This window comes from Notamacropus eugenii, chromosome 5, assembly GCF_028372415.1.
Source record: "Notamacropus eugenii isolate mMacEug1 chromosome 5, mMacEug1.pri_v2, whole genome shotgun sequence".
NCBI classification, from domain to species: domain Eukaryota; kingdom Metazoa; phylum Chordata; class Mammalia; order Diprotodontia; family Macropodidae; genus Notamacropus; species Notamacropus eugenii.
In genome coordinates, this window is record NC_092876.1 from 9,545,690 (window position 1) to 9,562,691 (window position 17,002).

The 17,002-nt window shown below is 38.1% G+C and overlaps 1 protein-coding gene across 2 annotated transcripts in view; it reads left to right on the forward strand.

The window, feature by feature from the left end:
• LOC140503283 (probable small intestine urate exporter) overlaps nucleotides 1-17,002 on the forward strand; it is a 37,851-nt gene that overhangs the window by 3,585 nt on the left and 17,264 nt on the right. Inside the window, exons 2-7 of one of the 2 annotated variants that reach the window (XM_072607121.1) lie at nucleotides 571-732; nucleotides 5,347-5,522; nucleotides 13,900-14,133; nucleotides 14,223-14,310; nucleotides 14,666-14,752; nucleotides 16,739-16,857. In XM_072607121.1, the coding sequence (XP_072463222.1) occupies nucleotides 627-732; nucleotides 5,347-5,522; nucleotides 13,900-14,133; nucleotides 14,223-14,310; nucleotides 14,666-14,752; nucleotides 16,739-16,857 (810 nt within the window). In that variant the 5' untranslated portion in view covers nucleotides 571-626. The remainder of the gene's footprint in view (nucleotides 1-570; nucleotides 733-5,346; nucleotides 5,523-13,899; nucleotides 14,134-14,222; nucleotides 14,311-14,665; nucleotides 14,753-16,738; nucleotides 16,858-17,002) is intronic. The other variant, XM_072607123.1, reaches the window with a different exon arrangement.

Genomic DNA, 17,002 nt, shown 5'->3' on the forward strand with positions numbered 1-17,002 from the left:
GATCATACATTAAGAGGATGGGAGCGGAAGAGGGGAGGGACTCTCTTCCCTCCAAGGGCCCCTCTGCAAGAACAGCACCTTCAGGCTTTCCTGTCCCTACTTAAACTCTCCCGCCACATAGTTTGCACATGAATACCGTGCATGCTCTCAGCCCCTAGCTAATTAACAACAGATGTGCTCAGACCATGGACCAATCTCAAGGGTGGGATGCTTTCCCCAGCAAGTTTCCCACTGAGAAGAGGTGGAAATGCATGAGACAGCCCGTGTTTCACGCCTCAATCCCCAGCTGTTCCCTGGGGGGCCTCGTGAGAACTCAGGTTTAGAAGTCCTCACTTTTACCTGCCCGAGACTGTTCACATGAAAACTGAGCTTACACCCGCAACAATATTTAAATGTGTAGAGGATAGTAAACATCACAGAGTTGATTATAATTTACATGATTATCAAAATACATCTTAAATGTTGAAAATGTGAATTTCAAAATCCCAACATTCTTCGTGATTGTGGACAATAATGATGATTTAGAGAAAAGTGCTCAGACACCTGAGTAATGAGAACGTTGTATTTCAGAATTGCAGATTGCTGTGGACATTGTTTTTTAAGAATTGAAAGTCAACCCCTGGGAAATGACCAGCCTTATGGATTCTCTGGAAGGGGTCAGCTCAGAGAAGAGGGAGAGCACCAATCCACAGGAAGAGGAAGGGAAGAAGCAGCAGCACCAGCAAGTGAAAAGTAAGGTCATAACAGTGCCACCAAGTGCCATCCTCCCCACTCAAGTGTGCCTGCCTGAAGAGCTCTCAAATTCAATTCAGTTCAATCGTACAAATTAATTGATTATACATTGGATGCAAAGAACTGGGTGAGGCATTATGGAAGATGCAGAGAGGAATATGAAACATTCCTTGTTCTCATGGAATTTTACAACTGAATGGATAAATAAATGAAGTCACGCTTTTTAAGTGCTTACTGTGTTCGAAGGACTGAGTTAAGTGCCAGGGATAAAGATACAATATCAAAGCCAGTCCTTTCTTTCAAGGAACTTGCATAGTATTCGATGAAGAAAATCTGTAAAGATTTTGGTTTGGAAGGGTATTTTGGTTTGGAAGTTAGCATCATAATAGCTAGTACTCATATAATGCTACTGATGTCATCTCATTTGATCCTTCCAACCTTGCAAATTTATTATCTTCATACAAGAAATGGGAGGCTAAAAGGGTTAAGTGACTTGCCCAGGAGTCACACAGTTATATGAGGCAAGACTGGAACTCAGATCTTCCAAGTCCAACTTTCTGTCCTCTGTGCCACCTACCTATCAAGTTTAAAGAGGGTAGTTAAGTCAATTCATGGGTATAGATTGAAACACACTTCACAAAAAAAAAATGACAGTAAGAATTTGATCATGGTTTACTGAACTAGAAAGCTAGTGGGTTAGAAGGGTATCAGAGAGAATACTTAAGGCTATGTCCTCTCAGCCATGGTCTCAGGTCTTGGTGGTAAAGTAACTGAAAGGAAGACAGATCAGGAATAAAGTGGGAAGAAAAGCTAATATAAATAACAAACAACTGTAATACATAAAACAAAGCATGGTAAATAGATAAGTAGATACAGTAATAGAGTAATATAGTAATAACCATTGGCCCAGACATCCTTCTTCAGACATCTCTATCCTTTCCATGATGTGCCTCAATCCAGAACTGAATGTCTCAACCCTGTGATTCTGGATTCTGATTGGCAAGCTCCTGGTCTAGCCCAGTCTCAGGTTCATGGTAGTGGACATACTCCCAACCCTTTCTCACCAGCATTCTCACTCTACCTCTGAGAACAGCAATCAAATGGAATCGAATGCCATTTCTGGGAAGGACATATCAATCAGCTTTCCCCTTACTCCAATCACCATTGTCACTTGACCTCACACTCCAAAATGTTCCTCTCTGGCTATTTCTGTAGTTTGTCTTCCTATGTTAGATTATAAGTTCCTTCAAAGCAAAGATTGTCTTGTTTGTGTGTATTTGGCCCCAGTACAGAACAGGGCACAATAAGTGCTTGACAAATGCTTGTTTCATTCATTTAGTCACTCACTCATGAAAATATAATTTATGACTATCATAAGTGTGTGATGAAAGGTACAAAGAAATTACTTTGGGGATTCCTTAGATCAACCTCAAGTATTGTATTTCTCTGTTCAGAAATTCCAAAATTCTGTTATCTGACCACTATTGCTGGTGATTCTATCTCTCCTGATGCCTTATGACCCATAATCCTGTTTTTTCTCACCATGGTCTCTACAACCTCCCTCCCCAGTTCTTTCCCAGGACATTGCACTTATATTGGCTATTCTTTTCTCCCTTCCTATGTCAACCTCTTGATGAAGCAATTTACCTCTATATTACTATCTACACTCAAATTCCTTGCCCCCTTATCTTATCAAAAGTCACCCTTGTCAAATCCCAGACTTGGTTACTAAAATCATCATCAATAACAACAAAATTGCATTAACATTTATATAATGCCAGTATGAGCCAAGCACTGTACTAAACACTTCAAAAGTATTACCGTATTTCATTCTTATAATAACCCTCACAACAATCCAAACTGCTATAATTATTCCCAGTTTACTGATGAGGGAAGGAAGGCAAAGGGAAGGGAAGTAATTTGTCCAGATTCACATGGCTAAGTGTCAAGGAGGTATCTTTTCTTTCCTGTCTTTCTCAGCACTTTATACAAGCAGAGGTTTGACCAATCAATGAATAAAGAACCTTTCATTATATCCCATCCCAGTGTTTCTCCTGTGGTTGAGCATGTATCATGTGCTCAGACAAGTGGAGTGATAAAAATTGATCTGATAGATGAAGTAAATTAATGACAAAGTTAATTAATGACGAAGGTAATTAACAACTTCTATTGCTATTCCTGCAACAGAACAGTCCATTTCCCATCTCTGAGCATTTTCTTTTTCTGACCCCCAAGTCTGCCATGCTCTCCTCCACCTCTGCTTTCCTGGTCTCCCTGGCTTGTGTTTAACCTCAGCTAGTCTCACCTTCTGTATGAAGCCCTTTCTGGTTCTCCTTAATCTTAGTGTCTTCCTTCTGAGATCAATCCAGTTGATCCTGTCTTTATCCTGTTTGCCCAGAGTTGTGTGTATGTTCTCTCCCTCACCATTAGATTATGACCTCCTCAAAAGTAGAAACTGATTTTGTAGCTTTCTTAGTATTCCCAGAGCTTAACACCGTACCTAGCACATAGTAGGTGCTTAATAAGTGTTTGTAGATTTGACATAACTGGACTTGATTAGTTTCTTCTATATCCACCACAAAGACTCAGTGTATTTTCAGACACAGAACAGTCACTTCTGAAATCCAGTCCCAGTCTCTCCTCTGAACTTCAATCCCACATCTCAAGTGTCTACTGAACATTTCAAACAAGATTCTTCAGGAGCAATTGAAATGATAGCACATCTTAAAACTGAATTCATTATCTTTCCCCAAATCTCACTCTTCTTCCAAACTTCTAACATCATGTCTACTAGGCTTGTAACATCAGTGTAACCTGTCACTCCACATATCCAGTCAGTTGCGAAATTCATCTATCTCCACCTTCCTATTTCTTGCATATGGCTCTTTTTTCTCCCTCCTTGTATAACTAACAACTTCAGGTCTTCATCATAACTCACCTGTATTGGACAAGAACCTCCTAGCACTTCTGCTCACGTCAATTCCCTCACTACTCCACTCCATCCTACTCATTGCTCTTAAGGTCATGTTCCCTAAATACAAGGATTTATATTTAATACAAATTCCTTAAATACATGTGTCCCCATCGCCCTGTATTGCAGTGGCTTTTTATTACCTCTAGGATAAAATATAAACTCCTCAGTTAAGCCTTGAAAGTTCTTCATAAACTAGTCCCAACCTTTCTCTTAAGCCTAAATAAATGTTTACTTGCTCTCCCACCTTTTGTGATTCAAGATCCACTTAAATTTGTTTTCTCTGTGTTCTTCACATAAGACGCTCCTTCTCCCACCTGCGTCCCTTTGTAGTGTCAGTCACACATTCCTGGAATTGTCTGAATTGTTATTACAGCCTTACAGAGTCACTCACTTCCTTTAACATGCACCTCAACTACCACCTTCTTTATGAAGTCCTTCTCAATCCCCACAAGGTTAGTATCCTTCTTCCAAATCTACTTATTTCGTATTGCTTATTTTTATTTATTCAAGTTATTTTTGCAGTGTATATTTTTATGTATTCTTTTTGTTTCTCTTATTAGGATATAAGTTCTTTGTAAGTGGAAATTATATCATTCTTTGGATTTCTATCCCTAGCACAGTGCTTAGCACATGGTGGACACAATAATATTTGGTGATTGAATGATTGATTAAAAATATAACATTAGAAAGTTCATCTTGTAAAATCATTTTAGTCTTTCTGAGGTTCATCTAATTTTTTTAAACAAATATTGGTGAAGAAATGGACTGTATTTTCCCAAGACACATGTGTGCATTAGATTGTATCTGTAGAGGATAAAGTTGTTATGTTTTGGGTAGAATGTTGCTGGCTGTTATCCATTCCTGGCATGTCTGTCATAGGAAGCAGAGGTATGAGGTCTCCCATCATGATCCATTCATCATTGGCCATAGATGCTTATAAATAGTAGTTCTAGTTGCAGTGCATTGTTATAAATAAATGTTCATTTAGCACTTTCTTGGCAGATCCCTTCTGTCAATTACCTATTAGCCATTCTAGTTCTGTCCCTTCTGGTCCAAAGTTCTTTCTTCTTGGCATCTCTGCTTTTTCTTCTACTAAGAGTTATCATCATCCTACCAATCCTGAGTTCCAGTCCTATCTTCTTATTTTTTTTACTTTTTCCCTATTTGTCTATCCAAATCTTTAAAAGATCTAAGTCAGCTTATGAGTTCCCATTGTAGTCATATCAATATCTACATAGATCTTCTGAATCTGGAGCCCATGAATTTTTTTTAAATATATTGATGATTCTATTTCAATATGATTATTTTCCTTTGTAATCTTATGTATTTTATTTCATGTATTTTAAAACATCTTGAGAAGGAATCCATTCATGTAACCAGCCTGACAAATGATATGAAAAAGGCGAGGAGCCATGAACCTAGATAATTCCCTCTTTCCCTCGTCATTTGAAAACACTATGGGTCTTCAGAATCTTTTTCTTGATAGTTTTACTTGCCTCCTAGGCTAATTTCCCCTTCTGTCCAGATGGCAAACAAAAACTGTATGACTCTAAACAGAAAGGGAACAATCCTATGAGATACTTTGTGACTTCTCTTCATACAACTATTGCATAATTGCTGTCTTGGTCTCTCTCTTGAAGGGTTCTGTTCAATAAGATATGCCATGGCCATCATGATACATTGCTGTAATTTAATAATATTCACACAAATTTCCAGTCTGAGCATCGCCATCGTTGCCATGGTGAACCACACAAGCCAGTCAAACCAATCCAATGTTTCCTCAGAGGGATATCCTGGTGCCACTCCAGATACAGCGGTAAGACCAAGGAATCACCAACTTTTTTCTTTCATTTCAAAAGTAGACATTTATTAGACCTACTACACATGATACACATTGGAGTAGATTAAAGTAATAATAAATTAGATAAGATGCTTTCCATCTGAGAGCTTTGGATCTCATTGATAATGTATGTATTAGACTATATGGACACTGAGATCTCTTTTTAATTTAAAGTTCTCTGAATCTGGGAAATTAAACATACATCAATAAATAATAGATAAGTCATAATATAAACATGTAAGAATTCAAAATGCATCAACATCTGATAAGGTAAAAAATCATAGCTGGTTGGATAAGGGATAAGCTTCTTGGATGATATGCCTATTTAGTTGGACTATGAATGTCTTCAGAACTGATATTGGAATGAGTAGGTACTAGTGTATGGAACATTATCAACAAAGGGACAAAACAACCTGATGTACATTAGCCATGTGCTACTTTCAGGACATGGCAGATAGCTCAATTTGGCGGGAGTAGAGAGTACATAAGGGAATCTTGGAGGCTGCTACATAGAGTAAAGATATTGAAAAAAAAAGCCTCTTCTACCCCAATGAGCAATATCAAATGACCACTTGCCCAAAAACAATTAATTGAATAACTTAAAAAATACTTTAGAAATTAAAATAAGAAAGATTGAGGAATTTTTTTTAAAAAATTAAGAAAATCCAAGAACAAAGAAAAAGTGCAAAGAATTTTGAAAAGAAAATCAGCCAACCAAAAAAGGAGATCCAGAATCTTACAAAAGAAAATAACTCCTTGAAAATTAGAATTGGGGAAGTAGAATCCAGGAAAGTTATAACACACCAAGAAATAACAGAACCAAACATAAAGAATGAAAAAATAACAGAGAAAGTGAAACATCCTACAAGGAAAAAAACTGATCTGGAGAACAGGTCAAGAAGAGAAAACATACTAATAATCAGACTACTTGAAACCTACAATCTAAAACTGCATCTTGATACAATAATAAAAGAAATGATTAAAGATAATTTCCTGAAGTGTTGGAACAAGAGGGGAATGTTGAAATAGGAGAAATCCACCTATCACACCTGAAAGAGATCCTACAAGGAAACCTAGAGAGCTAGATGTCCAAGGACAAAATAGTATGAGCAACAAGAAAAATAAAACATTCAAATAAGGCAGAACCACAATTAGAATCACATAAGACCTAGCAGTGGCTACACAAAAATGCCACAGATCTTGGAAAACCAAATATGGGAGAGAAAAAGAAGTGGGGTGGAGGTCAAAAATAAAATACCCAGCAAAGTGAAGCAAAATCCTAAATGAAAAGAAAAATGCTCATTCAATGAATTGCCAGACTTTCAGGACTTTGTTGCATAAACTCCTGAACCCAATAGAAAGTTTGACATGCAGAGTTCGAGAAATATAAAATAAATACCAAAGACTCAAGGACTATCAAAGACTACAAGAACTCAAGAAGAATACACTGTTTACTTTTTATACGGGAAAATAGAAATCATTTTTCTAAGGTTGTTATTAGTAATTGGGTGGCTTAAAAGAAAGGTTGGGGTAGTGTTGAATATGATGTGATACAAAAAAGCAAACCATCTAGAAAAAGGAAAAAAAGTATAATTATCTTATGTAAACGAGGTATGAGAGAAAGAGCTGACAAAGAGAAATTAGGTGGGGGAGAAAAGCTGATAGTTCTAGAACCCTACTCTTATTGTGAATATGTTAAAGAAAGTTTTCTAAATTCAGAAAGAAATAAAAGGTTAAGGGGGTAGGGAAGGGGAGAAGATAAAGAAAGAGAAGTCTTTGGTGTGTGGGGTGGTAGGTTACATAATAGGAGAGGAAGTAAAACGTAAAATGTATAGAAGTAAAAAGAGAAGTGAGGAAGGATAGGAAATAAGAGATGCACACAAACATAAAATAAAGATTAGGATTAGAATTTATTAGAGAAAAAAGGCAAGGATAGTTATCAAGATCTCAGATAAAATTAAAACTAAAATAGATTCAATGAAAAGAGAAAAATAGGGAAACTATGCTATATGCCAGCCATACCAATCAATATTGTTCTGAACTACTGAAAATAACTAGACAGAAGGTTGGAATATTGATATGGTTAGGAAACCATGAGTTGGTAGATTTGGAAAAATATGGAAAGACTTGGAGTTATGAAAGAAGATGTTATCCACTCTTAGAGAAACAGAGAACAAATACATATTGTATGGTGTTACATAGATACTTATGAATGTACATGCCTACATATGAGCATGATTATAAATACCTTAGTGTATGTATGTGCATGTAAGTGTATGTGTTTATATGTGTGTGTTCATATGTGCATATGTACACATAGCTCTACACACTCATGCACATATGTATATATGTGCATGTGTGTATGTGCATTTAATTGTAGCCTTCTAGGGAAAGGAAGGGGGAAAAGAGAAGAAAGTAAAAAGTACACAGCAGAGAACAAAAGAAACTTACAAGGAAGTAAAAAAAATAGACAGCTCTCAACCAAATGTGTAGTATTTATTACATAGGCTTTCTTGAAATGAAAATTTATTGCTGTATATTTTGAATGCTCTCATATTCTTCTGTGCATATAAAATAAAAAAGCAGGTAGGTGGCATGGTGGATTGGAGTCAGGAAGAACTGAGTTTAAAGCTGCCTCAGACACTTACTAGCTGCATGATCCTGCACCAGTCACTTAAACTCTGACTGTTTCAGATTCTTCACCTATAAAACACACACACACACACACACACACACACACACACACACACACACGGCACAAAACCTTGTTCAAGAAACAAACTCCTTGAAAATAACAGTGAACCAAATAAGAGACAATGACTCCACAATATAATTAAAAATATTCAAACCAAGTCAAAATATGAAAACATTAAGGGATGCATTTCACAACAAAGACAAATGAGCTAGAAATCAAATGAAGATAATTTAAATAATTATTAGACTACCTTGAAAACCAAAAAAAACCCCTATGTATTCTGTTTCATGAAATCATTAAAGAAAACTGCCCAGATCTCTTGGAAGATTGAAAAGTAGAAATTGAAAGAATTTACCAGGCACCTCCTCAAATATTCCAAAAGGAAAATCCGCAAAATATTATATCCAGAGTTTCCAGATAAAATGATCAATAAACATCAATTAAGTACTTATTACATGATAAGTGCTGGGTATCTAAATAAAAGCCAAAAGACACTCCCTGTTCTCAAGGCACTTACAGTCTAATGGGGGACATGACAAGCAAACACCTACAAAGCAAGCTATATACAGGTTAAATAGGAAGTAATGGCATTGACTGAACTACAAGCATTCAAACTCTACTGCAGAGAACACAACTCAGATGGGCTGTACACATTGTTTGAATGCCAAATAGACATCTCTCTAAAAGAGAGACTCAGAGTATCTCCCACAGAGTTAGAGAACTCACACAAAGCAAGTGCTCATATGGAGGTCAGAAGAAACAAGAGAAGGACATTTTCAAAGTCTTTGAAGAACTTTGGAAGCGACTGCGAGACCTGGAAGACACTGGCATAGGACCCTGCAGCATGGAGTCCCTGCATCAAAGAAGGCACTGTGCTCTATAAGCAAAAGAAAATTGCAATAGCTCAAAAGAAATTCGAGGTGCACAAATGTAAAGAAAGCTCCACTACAAATATCCATGTGAATGATTTGTGCCCAATGTATGACAGAGACTTCCTAGGTCATGTTGGTCTCATCAGTTGTAGTCAGACAATCCTTAACATAGTGATCTCAGTTTGGTACTTTCCAAGAATGAAGGATAGCAAATGAAGGAAGCCATGAAATCAGTACATTGACTTGAGGAGGGAGTGTATTCCAGTAATGGGGGCCAGAGTATATACCCAGAGTTAAGAGATGGAGGGTATGGTTTGTAGAACAGCCAGGAGGCCAGTGTAGCTGAATCAAAGTGTATTTGTTGGGCAGCAAGGTATAAGAAGACTGGAAGGGTAGGAATCAATTAAGTAAGGAAGGGCTTTGAATACCAAACAGAGCATTTTGTATCCTGGATGCAGTAGAGGGCTACTGAGATTTATTGAGTCTGAGGAGTGACATGATTGAACTTTCAGCTTAGGGGAATCACTTTCATGGCTGAATGGAGAATAGATAGGATTGGGGAGAGACTTGTAATAGGTAGACCCACCAGCAGCTATTGTGTGAGATAATGAGGGTCTGTGGGTAGCTAGGTGGTACACTGGATAGAGTATTGGGCTTGGAGTCAGAAAGACTCATTTTGCTAAGTTCGAATCTGGGCTCACTTACTAGTTTGCTTGTGTGACTTCTGGGTAAGTCAATTAATCTAGTTTCCCTCAGGTACTCATCTATAAAATAAACTAGAGAAGGAAACATCTAACAATTCCAGTACATTGCCAAGAAAACTCCAAATGGAGTCACAAAGAGTGAGACACAAGTAAACAAGAGCAACAGTCATGATGGTCTCTGCACTAGGGTGGGTGCAGTGTCAAAGGAGAGAAGGGAGAATATATTAGAGATACTTCAAAAGTGAAATCAACAGGCCTTGGTAACAGCTTGGTTATGGGAGTGAAGAGGTCAGAAACCCAAGGGACTGGAAGGATGATGTTACCTTCTACAGTAACAGAGAATGTGGGGAGAGGATGCCTAAGATGGTAAGATAGTGTTAGGGTTTGGACAGGTTGAGATTAAGATTTCTACTGGACATCCAGTTCTAGATGTCTAAAAGGCAGTTGGAGATGAAATATTGAAGGTCAGCAGAGATGTTGGGGCATGATAAGCTGATATGAGAATCATCAGCTATTTAAATCCATCAGAGCTGATGAAATCACCAAGTTAAATAGAGTAAAGAGAGAAGACAATGGGCCTAGGTCAGAATCCTGAGGAACACCTATGGTTTAAAAGAGATGATCTGTATAAGGATCCAGAAAAGGAGACAGAGAAGTAGCAGCCAAATAGGTGAGAAGAGAAGCAGGAGAGAGTGGTGTACAAAAACCTAGAGAGAAGAAAATAGTGAGTAGGAGGTGCTCACAGGTTCAAAGACTGCAGAGAGGTCAAGGAGAATGGGTCTATTGATTTGGAAAATATGAAATCATGAAAAACTTTGGAAGAACAGTTTAGATGGAATAATAAGGTCAAAATACAGACTGTAAGGGATTAAGAAGTAAACTGGGGGAGAGAAAGTGGAGGCACCCATTGTAGATAGCTTTTTCCACGAGTTTAACCAGAAAGGAGAGAAGAGATACAGGTCAATCATTCGTTTGGATGTAAGGATAAAATGAGGACGTTTTTCAGGATACAGAAGGCATGAGCATGTTTGTAGTCAGTGGGAAATGAGGCAGTAGAGAGGAAGAGACTGAAAATAAGTAACAGAGTGGAGATGATAGGAGATATAATCTGTTGGAAGAAACAGATATAATGGGATAACTGAAACAAGTGGAGGGCTTAGCCTTGGTAAGGCCACTTCATCATGTGAGTTGAGTGAAGGAAGAGGGAAGGGCAGAAGGCATCACAGTGATAGGAGATGAAGAAGAAAAGAAAGAGGGAACTCACAGTGAATGGCCACAATTTCATTTCTGAAAATTATGAAGCAGTGACCTCCACGGCAAGGTAGGGGGTAGGGGAATCCGTAGTGGGTTTGAAGAAGGAAGAAAAGGCTGAGATCATCTATGAACAATGGGAGAGTAGGTTGATAAGGGAATTATAATAAGACTGCTTAGTAGCAGTGAGGACCCAGTTGAGGTTTGGTAACAAAAATTTGTAGAGGACCCCGTTGGAATAATTGTGTAATTTTCTTTTCACATGTTCAGCAGCACTTGTACAAGACCAACAGAAGTGAACACTATGAGTGAACCAAAACTGAGGCTTGGAAGGGCATAACTCATAAAGTGATAGAGGTTAGGGAGTCAAGGGAAACAAACAATGCAGAATTGAATTTTGGCACCAAGGAGTCAAAACTGGGGAGTTGTTAATGCAAGGGAAATGGCCAGGTAGACAGTTAAGGGGTCAACAGATGTGGGGGTCACAGTGTAGATGAAGCATAGGGTTTTGTAAGTGAAGGCAAAAGGAGAAGGGAAATGTCAATGTATTGTGATCAGATAAGGGGATTTCACAATTCTTGACCATAAAAGTGGTTCATTAGTGGGTGATGCAAGATGATAGGCATCATTACCTTTGTATACAGCAGAGGTGGGATGAAGGACTAGCTCATGGGAAGTGGGAATAGGTTGAGGAACTGAGTGATTAAGGAACTTGAGGGAGACTCAATACGTATGTTGAAGTCTTACTCTGAAGACACAAGTTGGCAAGGAGGGAAAGCTTGGAAACCATGTACCAAACTCATGACACAAGTAAAGACAGTAACCTAGGCAATTTAGACAACAGCTAATAGGTAGATATGAATAACATACATCTCAAAGGGAACCTGGAAGTGGCAATGGAGAGCAAGAAGTATTCCAATTCTGCCACCTCACCCAGAAGTCCAAGATGGAACTTAAAAAAAGTAAACATCGTAACTTCCATTTGGATTCAAAAATCCAACTTCACAGGCCAACAGATAGCTCATGTTAGGCAACAATTTTCCTGAAAAAATGTTGGGGGTTTTAGTGGACTGTATGTTCACTATGGTGAACCCCAGGATATGATAGCCAAAAAAGCTACCTTCATCTTTGACTATAAAAGGAGTGGCTTTGTTTCTAAAAATGGCACAGTAAGAGTTCTGCTTTCCTCTGTCCTAGTCACATCTCATCTAGAATCATATTTACATCTGGTGGGTCCCAATCATTTAGAAAGGACAATGCTCAGTACAGCTTGGCACTTTTGATAAATAATTGTTGATTGACTGATTGAAATGATCCAGAGTGCGGTGCACACAATGCTAAAGGGCTGCCAGTCCATGTAATATGAAGATCAGATGAAGGAAATAGAAGTCTTCAGCCTGGAGAAGAGAAGGGCATAGGAGGAGGAATATGGAATGATAACTGTCTTCAAATATTTTAATTTTTAAGTGATGTCACAAGGAGGGAGGATTGGGCTTATTCTGTTTGGCTACACATAGGAACAGTGGATGGAAATTTCTAAGAGACTAACTGAGGTTTGGTATAAAGAAAATCACTCAAAGAATCAGACATTTCCAAAAAGAGAAAGGAAAGCATGTCTGAGAGCAGGGTGAGGTTCTGCTGCTCAGAGACCTTCACATAACACAAAAAGGCAGCAGGATCCTCATGTGCACAGGTGTGGAGATTCTTTTTCAGACAGGGGTTCAACTACATGGACACTGAGGTTATTAATATCTCTAAAAATCTGTACTGCAGACTGTAAAACTCAAAAACCAGAGAAGTGAAGTCATTTAATTCCAACCATACAGGCAGTATGCAGAAGGATGGGGATTGCAATGGAGATAAGAGAGCAAGCATCATTTATCCCATTGTGTAACAGGTACTGTGTACAGTACTGGGGATACAAAGGTAAGTAAAAATTCTGTCTCTATTTTCAAGGAGTTATTCTTCTTATCATTTATTTGTTTGTTAGATTGTTTGTTTGTTTTAAGTTTACAACATCCAATTCCACAAGCTTTTAAGTTCTAAATTTTCTCTTCTTCCCTAACCTCTCCCCTCTGCCCTTCCCCAAGACAGCATGCAATTTGATATAGGCTCTACATATACCTTCCTATTAAACTTATTTTCATATTAGTCATGTTGCAAAGAATTATACCCAATGGAACGAACCACAAGAAAGAAAAACAAAACAAAAATGAGAGAGCAAATACTATGGTTCAATTTGCATTCAGACTGTAATTCTTTCTCCATTAGCATTTTCCATTATGAGTCTTTTGGAGTTGTCTAAGAACTTTGCACTGCTGAGAAGATCCAAGTCTATCAAAGCTAGTCATCAAATAACGTGGTTGTAACTGTATACAATGTTCAAGGAGTTGATTTTCTGCTGAAGGGAAGATACCCCATGTTCAATGAAACTGGAAAGCAAGAGAAGGAGTATTAGAGGCCATGGTGAAAAGGTTGCAGGAAGCAATGTAGAGGCCTGTTTCCTGGCAAAATGAGACAAAAGACTTATTTGTAAGTGCTATGGGTATGCCAGGCACAGTGCTTGGGGTAGAATCCAGGCTGTGTGACCTTGGGCAAGCCACTTAACCCTTCTCAACCTCAATTTCTTCACCTTCAAAATGCAAGTTGTTTTGACAATCTCTGAAGTCCCTTTGAATTCTCAATCTATGATGCTAGGATATCACAAACACACACACACACACACACACACACACACACACCAATTACAGAAGTATACTTTCAGATGCTAGTTGAACTCTTGACTTACCTACAAGGTGACCATTTTAAAAATTCATTTCCATATCTTGTAGGTCCCAGTATATGAGTGGAGCCCAGAAATCCAGGGTCTCCTTCTCAGTGCTACCCGATATGGCGCACTTATCAGTACAGTACCAAGTGGATATTTTGCTGGAGTTCTTGGAGGAAAGAAAATAGCTGGTTTTTCAATGCTTATCTGCTCAATTCTCAACCTCTTGATACCATTAGCAGCAGACTACGGACTGCCCTACTTGTTTGTCATAAGGATAGTACAAGGCCTGCTTCAGGTAACCACACATCTTCAAAATAGATGAGTAGGATACATCATGCCTTAATTTCATTTACAATTCAAAAGTTCTTGTCATCTTGATTTCAGGGGATGAACTTCAGTGCTCTATCTGCATTTTGGCCAAAATGGGCTCCACCACTGGAACGTACTCAACTAAGTACCATTGGTATATCTGGTAAACACTTATTTATAAGAGTTCCTTTACATTTCTATCCCTCTTTATCTTTCACACTTCTATATTGTTATAATCATAACAAGTATTCTTCAAGATAGAAACATAAATAAAATGGAATACCATAATTTAAGGGCTAGAGAGTACATCAATGGTCATGTAGTCCAATACACGCACAAAGTTAGAAGGTTGGAGACACAATACTTTCAGTTCCCCTTCTTTATTTAACTTTAAATTTTGTTTAGATTAAAAATGTGAGTTATTTACACTCCTGTCAATTCCACTAGTTTACCGAAAACCATAGAGATTGTAACTTCTAGTGCTCTAACTCTGACCTTTCTCTGTATCTTCAACTCAGGTGTGACATTAGGAAGCTTCATTGCCATACTTGGGGGTGGATTCCTCTGTGCATCCCCAGGCTGGCCAAGTATCTTCTACATATATGGTAAGTGCCTTCATCTCAGGTCCAACTGTTTCCAGTTTTCAAGGTTTTATTCGTGGATATCTATATCCCTTATGATACCCAGGTAGACCCCACATTAAAAGTTCATAAATAATTAATTTTAGAAAAGACAAGAAAGAATTTTTTGAAACCTCTAATCAAATAAGGAAAATTAGAGACAGTTGAAACAATTTTTTCAAGGCCACATAGTAAATTAGTGGCTGAATAACTATGATTGCTTCATTCTTTGCTCAGTAATATTACTAGAGCCCAAATGGTTCTAAAAATAATATGAAAATAAGTTAAAAGCATTCTTGACTTGCCTTTTTTGCAAAAATGCTTACAGTCAGTCATGCAGCAGGAATTTATGAAACACCCACTATATGCCAGGCTCTGTGCTATATGTTTGGAATATAAAGAAAGGCAAAAGATAACCCTTCCTCTCAAGGCACTCACAATCTGATGGGGAGACATGAGCAACTGTGTAAAAGCAAACTATTGACAGGATAAATTAAAAATTATCTCAGGTGGAAGACACTAGAAATTAAGAGGGATTTAAAACCTTTCCTGTAGAAGGCAGAATTTTTGCTAGATCTAAAAGGCAGAAGCAGCTGTGTGGTGCAGTGGATACTGTGCCAGACCTCAAGTCAGGAAGACACATTTCCTGAGTTCAAATCTGACCTCAGATGATTACCAGCTGTGTGAACCTTGGGCAAGTCACTTCCTCTTGTTTCCCTCAGTTTCCTCATCTGTAAAATCAGCTAGAGAAAGAAATATCAAACCACTTCAATTATCTTTGCAAAGTAAACCCAAAATGGGGTCACAAAGAATCAGACACAACTGGAAAAAGATTGAGCAACAACAAAAAGTAGAGATGAAGGAAAGTATTCAAAGCATGTGGGATAAACAATGCAAATGTCCAGAGTCAGGAGATGGAGCGTTTTGTGTGAGGAGCAGCAAGGGAACCAGTATCATCAGATCACAGAGGAGATAGCTGGGGTGGGCACAGGGAAGGGGTGAAGTGTTACAAGACGTAAAAAGACATAAAAAGAAAAGTAGGAGCGGACCAGGTTGTGAAGGACATTAAAAACCAAACAGAGAATTTTATATTTGAGCCTAGAAATTATATGGAACTGCTAAAGTTCATTAAGAAGGGGGATGGCATAGCCAGACTTGCATTTTAGGAAGATCGATTTGATAGCTGAGTGATAGATGAACTGGAGTGGGAAGAGATGTGTGATATGACCAACCAGTAGGCTACTCCAGGTCTAGGTGTGAGAGGATAAGGGCTTGCATCAGACTGGTGGCTGGGTCAGGACAGAAGGGGATGTAGGGAACTATTTTATATGTTGTTCAGAAAACATTAATTATTATACTGTTTGAACCTAACAAGTCGCCAGGAACTGTCCAGCCCAAAAGCTTACTGTAGAGGACAGGCTGACCTCAGAGACACTCCCAGAAAGCTGCATGGCTTCAGGAAATGCTTAGACTCAATTCTCACTTTGTTTGGGGTTCACGAAATTCTTGTTTTGGGGTTTCCCAAATTTAAATGTAGATGTTTATTGAAATGAATATCAATGGACCTTGATTGGGAGCTGTCCTCTCTGCAAAAATAATTTAACTGAATATTAGAAGTTCCTGTGCTGTTCCTGTGCTGTCTGAACCTTATAAAACCTAAACTCTAAGTTCTGTGACCACCAGTGATACTTAACAAGTTTCTTGATATTAAAAGTCTGCCAAACTGGAGGTGATTCTAGAAACAAACTTAGAGAATTTGCTAAGTGGAGAATAATGATGTGAGTTGGAAAGCTGAGTGAGTTTGGACAAAATGAACATCTAAATGGATAATATTGGCTCATTAACAAAAGAGCAGAATTCTGTGCTTAATGGCTTTTACAAGATGGGGTGGGGAAGCATGCCAACTTGGAGCAAAGTCGTATCAAATAAGACACAGATCTAAAAACATTAACTTGGTCCTCTATTCCGTAGGAGGCATTGGCTGTGTCTACTGTATTATCTGGTTTTCTCTGGCTTACGATGACCCCATAAATCATCCACTTATAAGTGACAGTGAAAAGGAATACATTACTTCTTCAATGACTGAACAGGTGTGTTAAGAATGATACTTGGCTTGGGAAAAAAGTTTTTATATAAAATTTTTTAGATAATGATTTGGTAACCAAGATATATAAACAATTAACAAATATATAAAAGACCAAAATCAATTTTCCAGAAGATAAATGACCCAGGAAC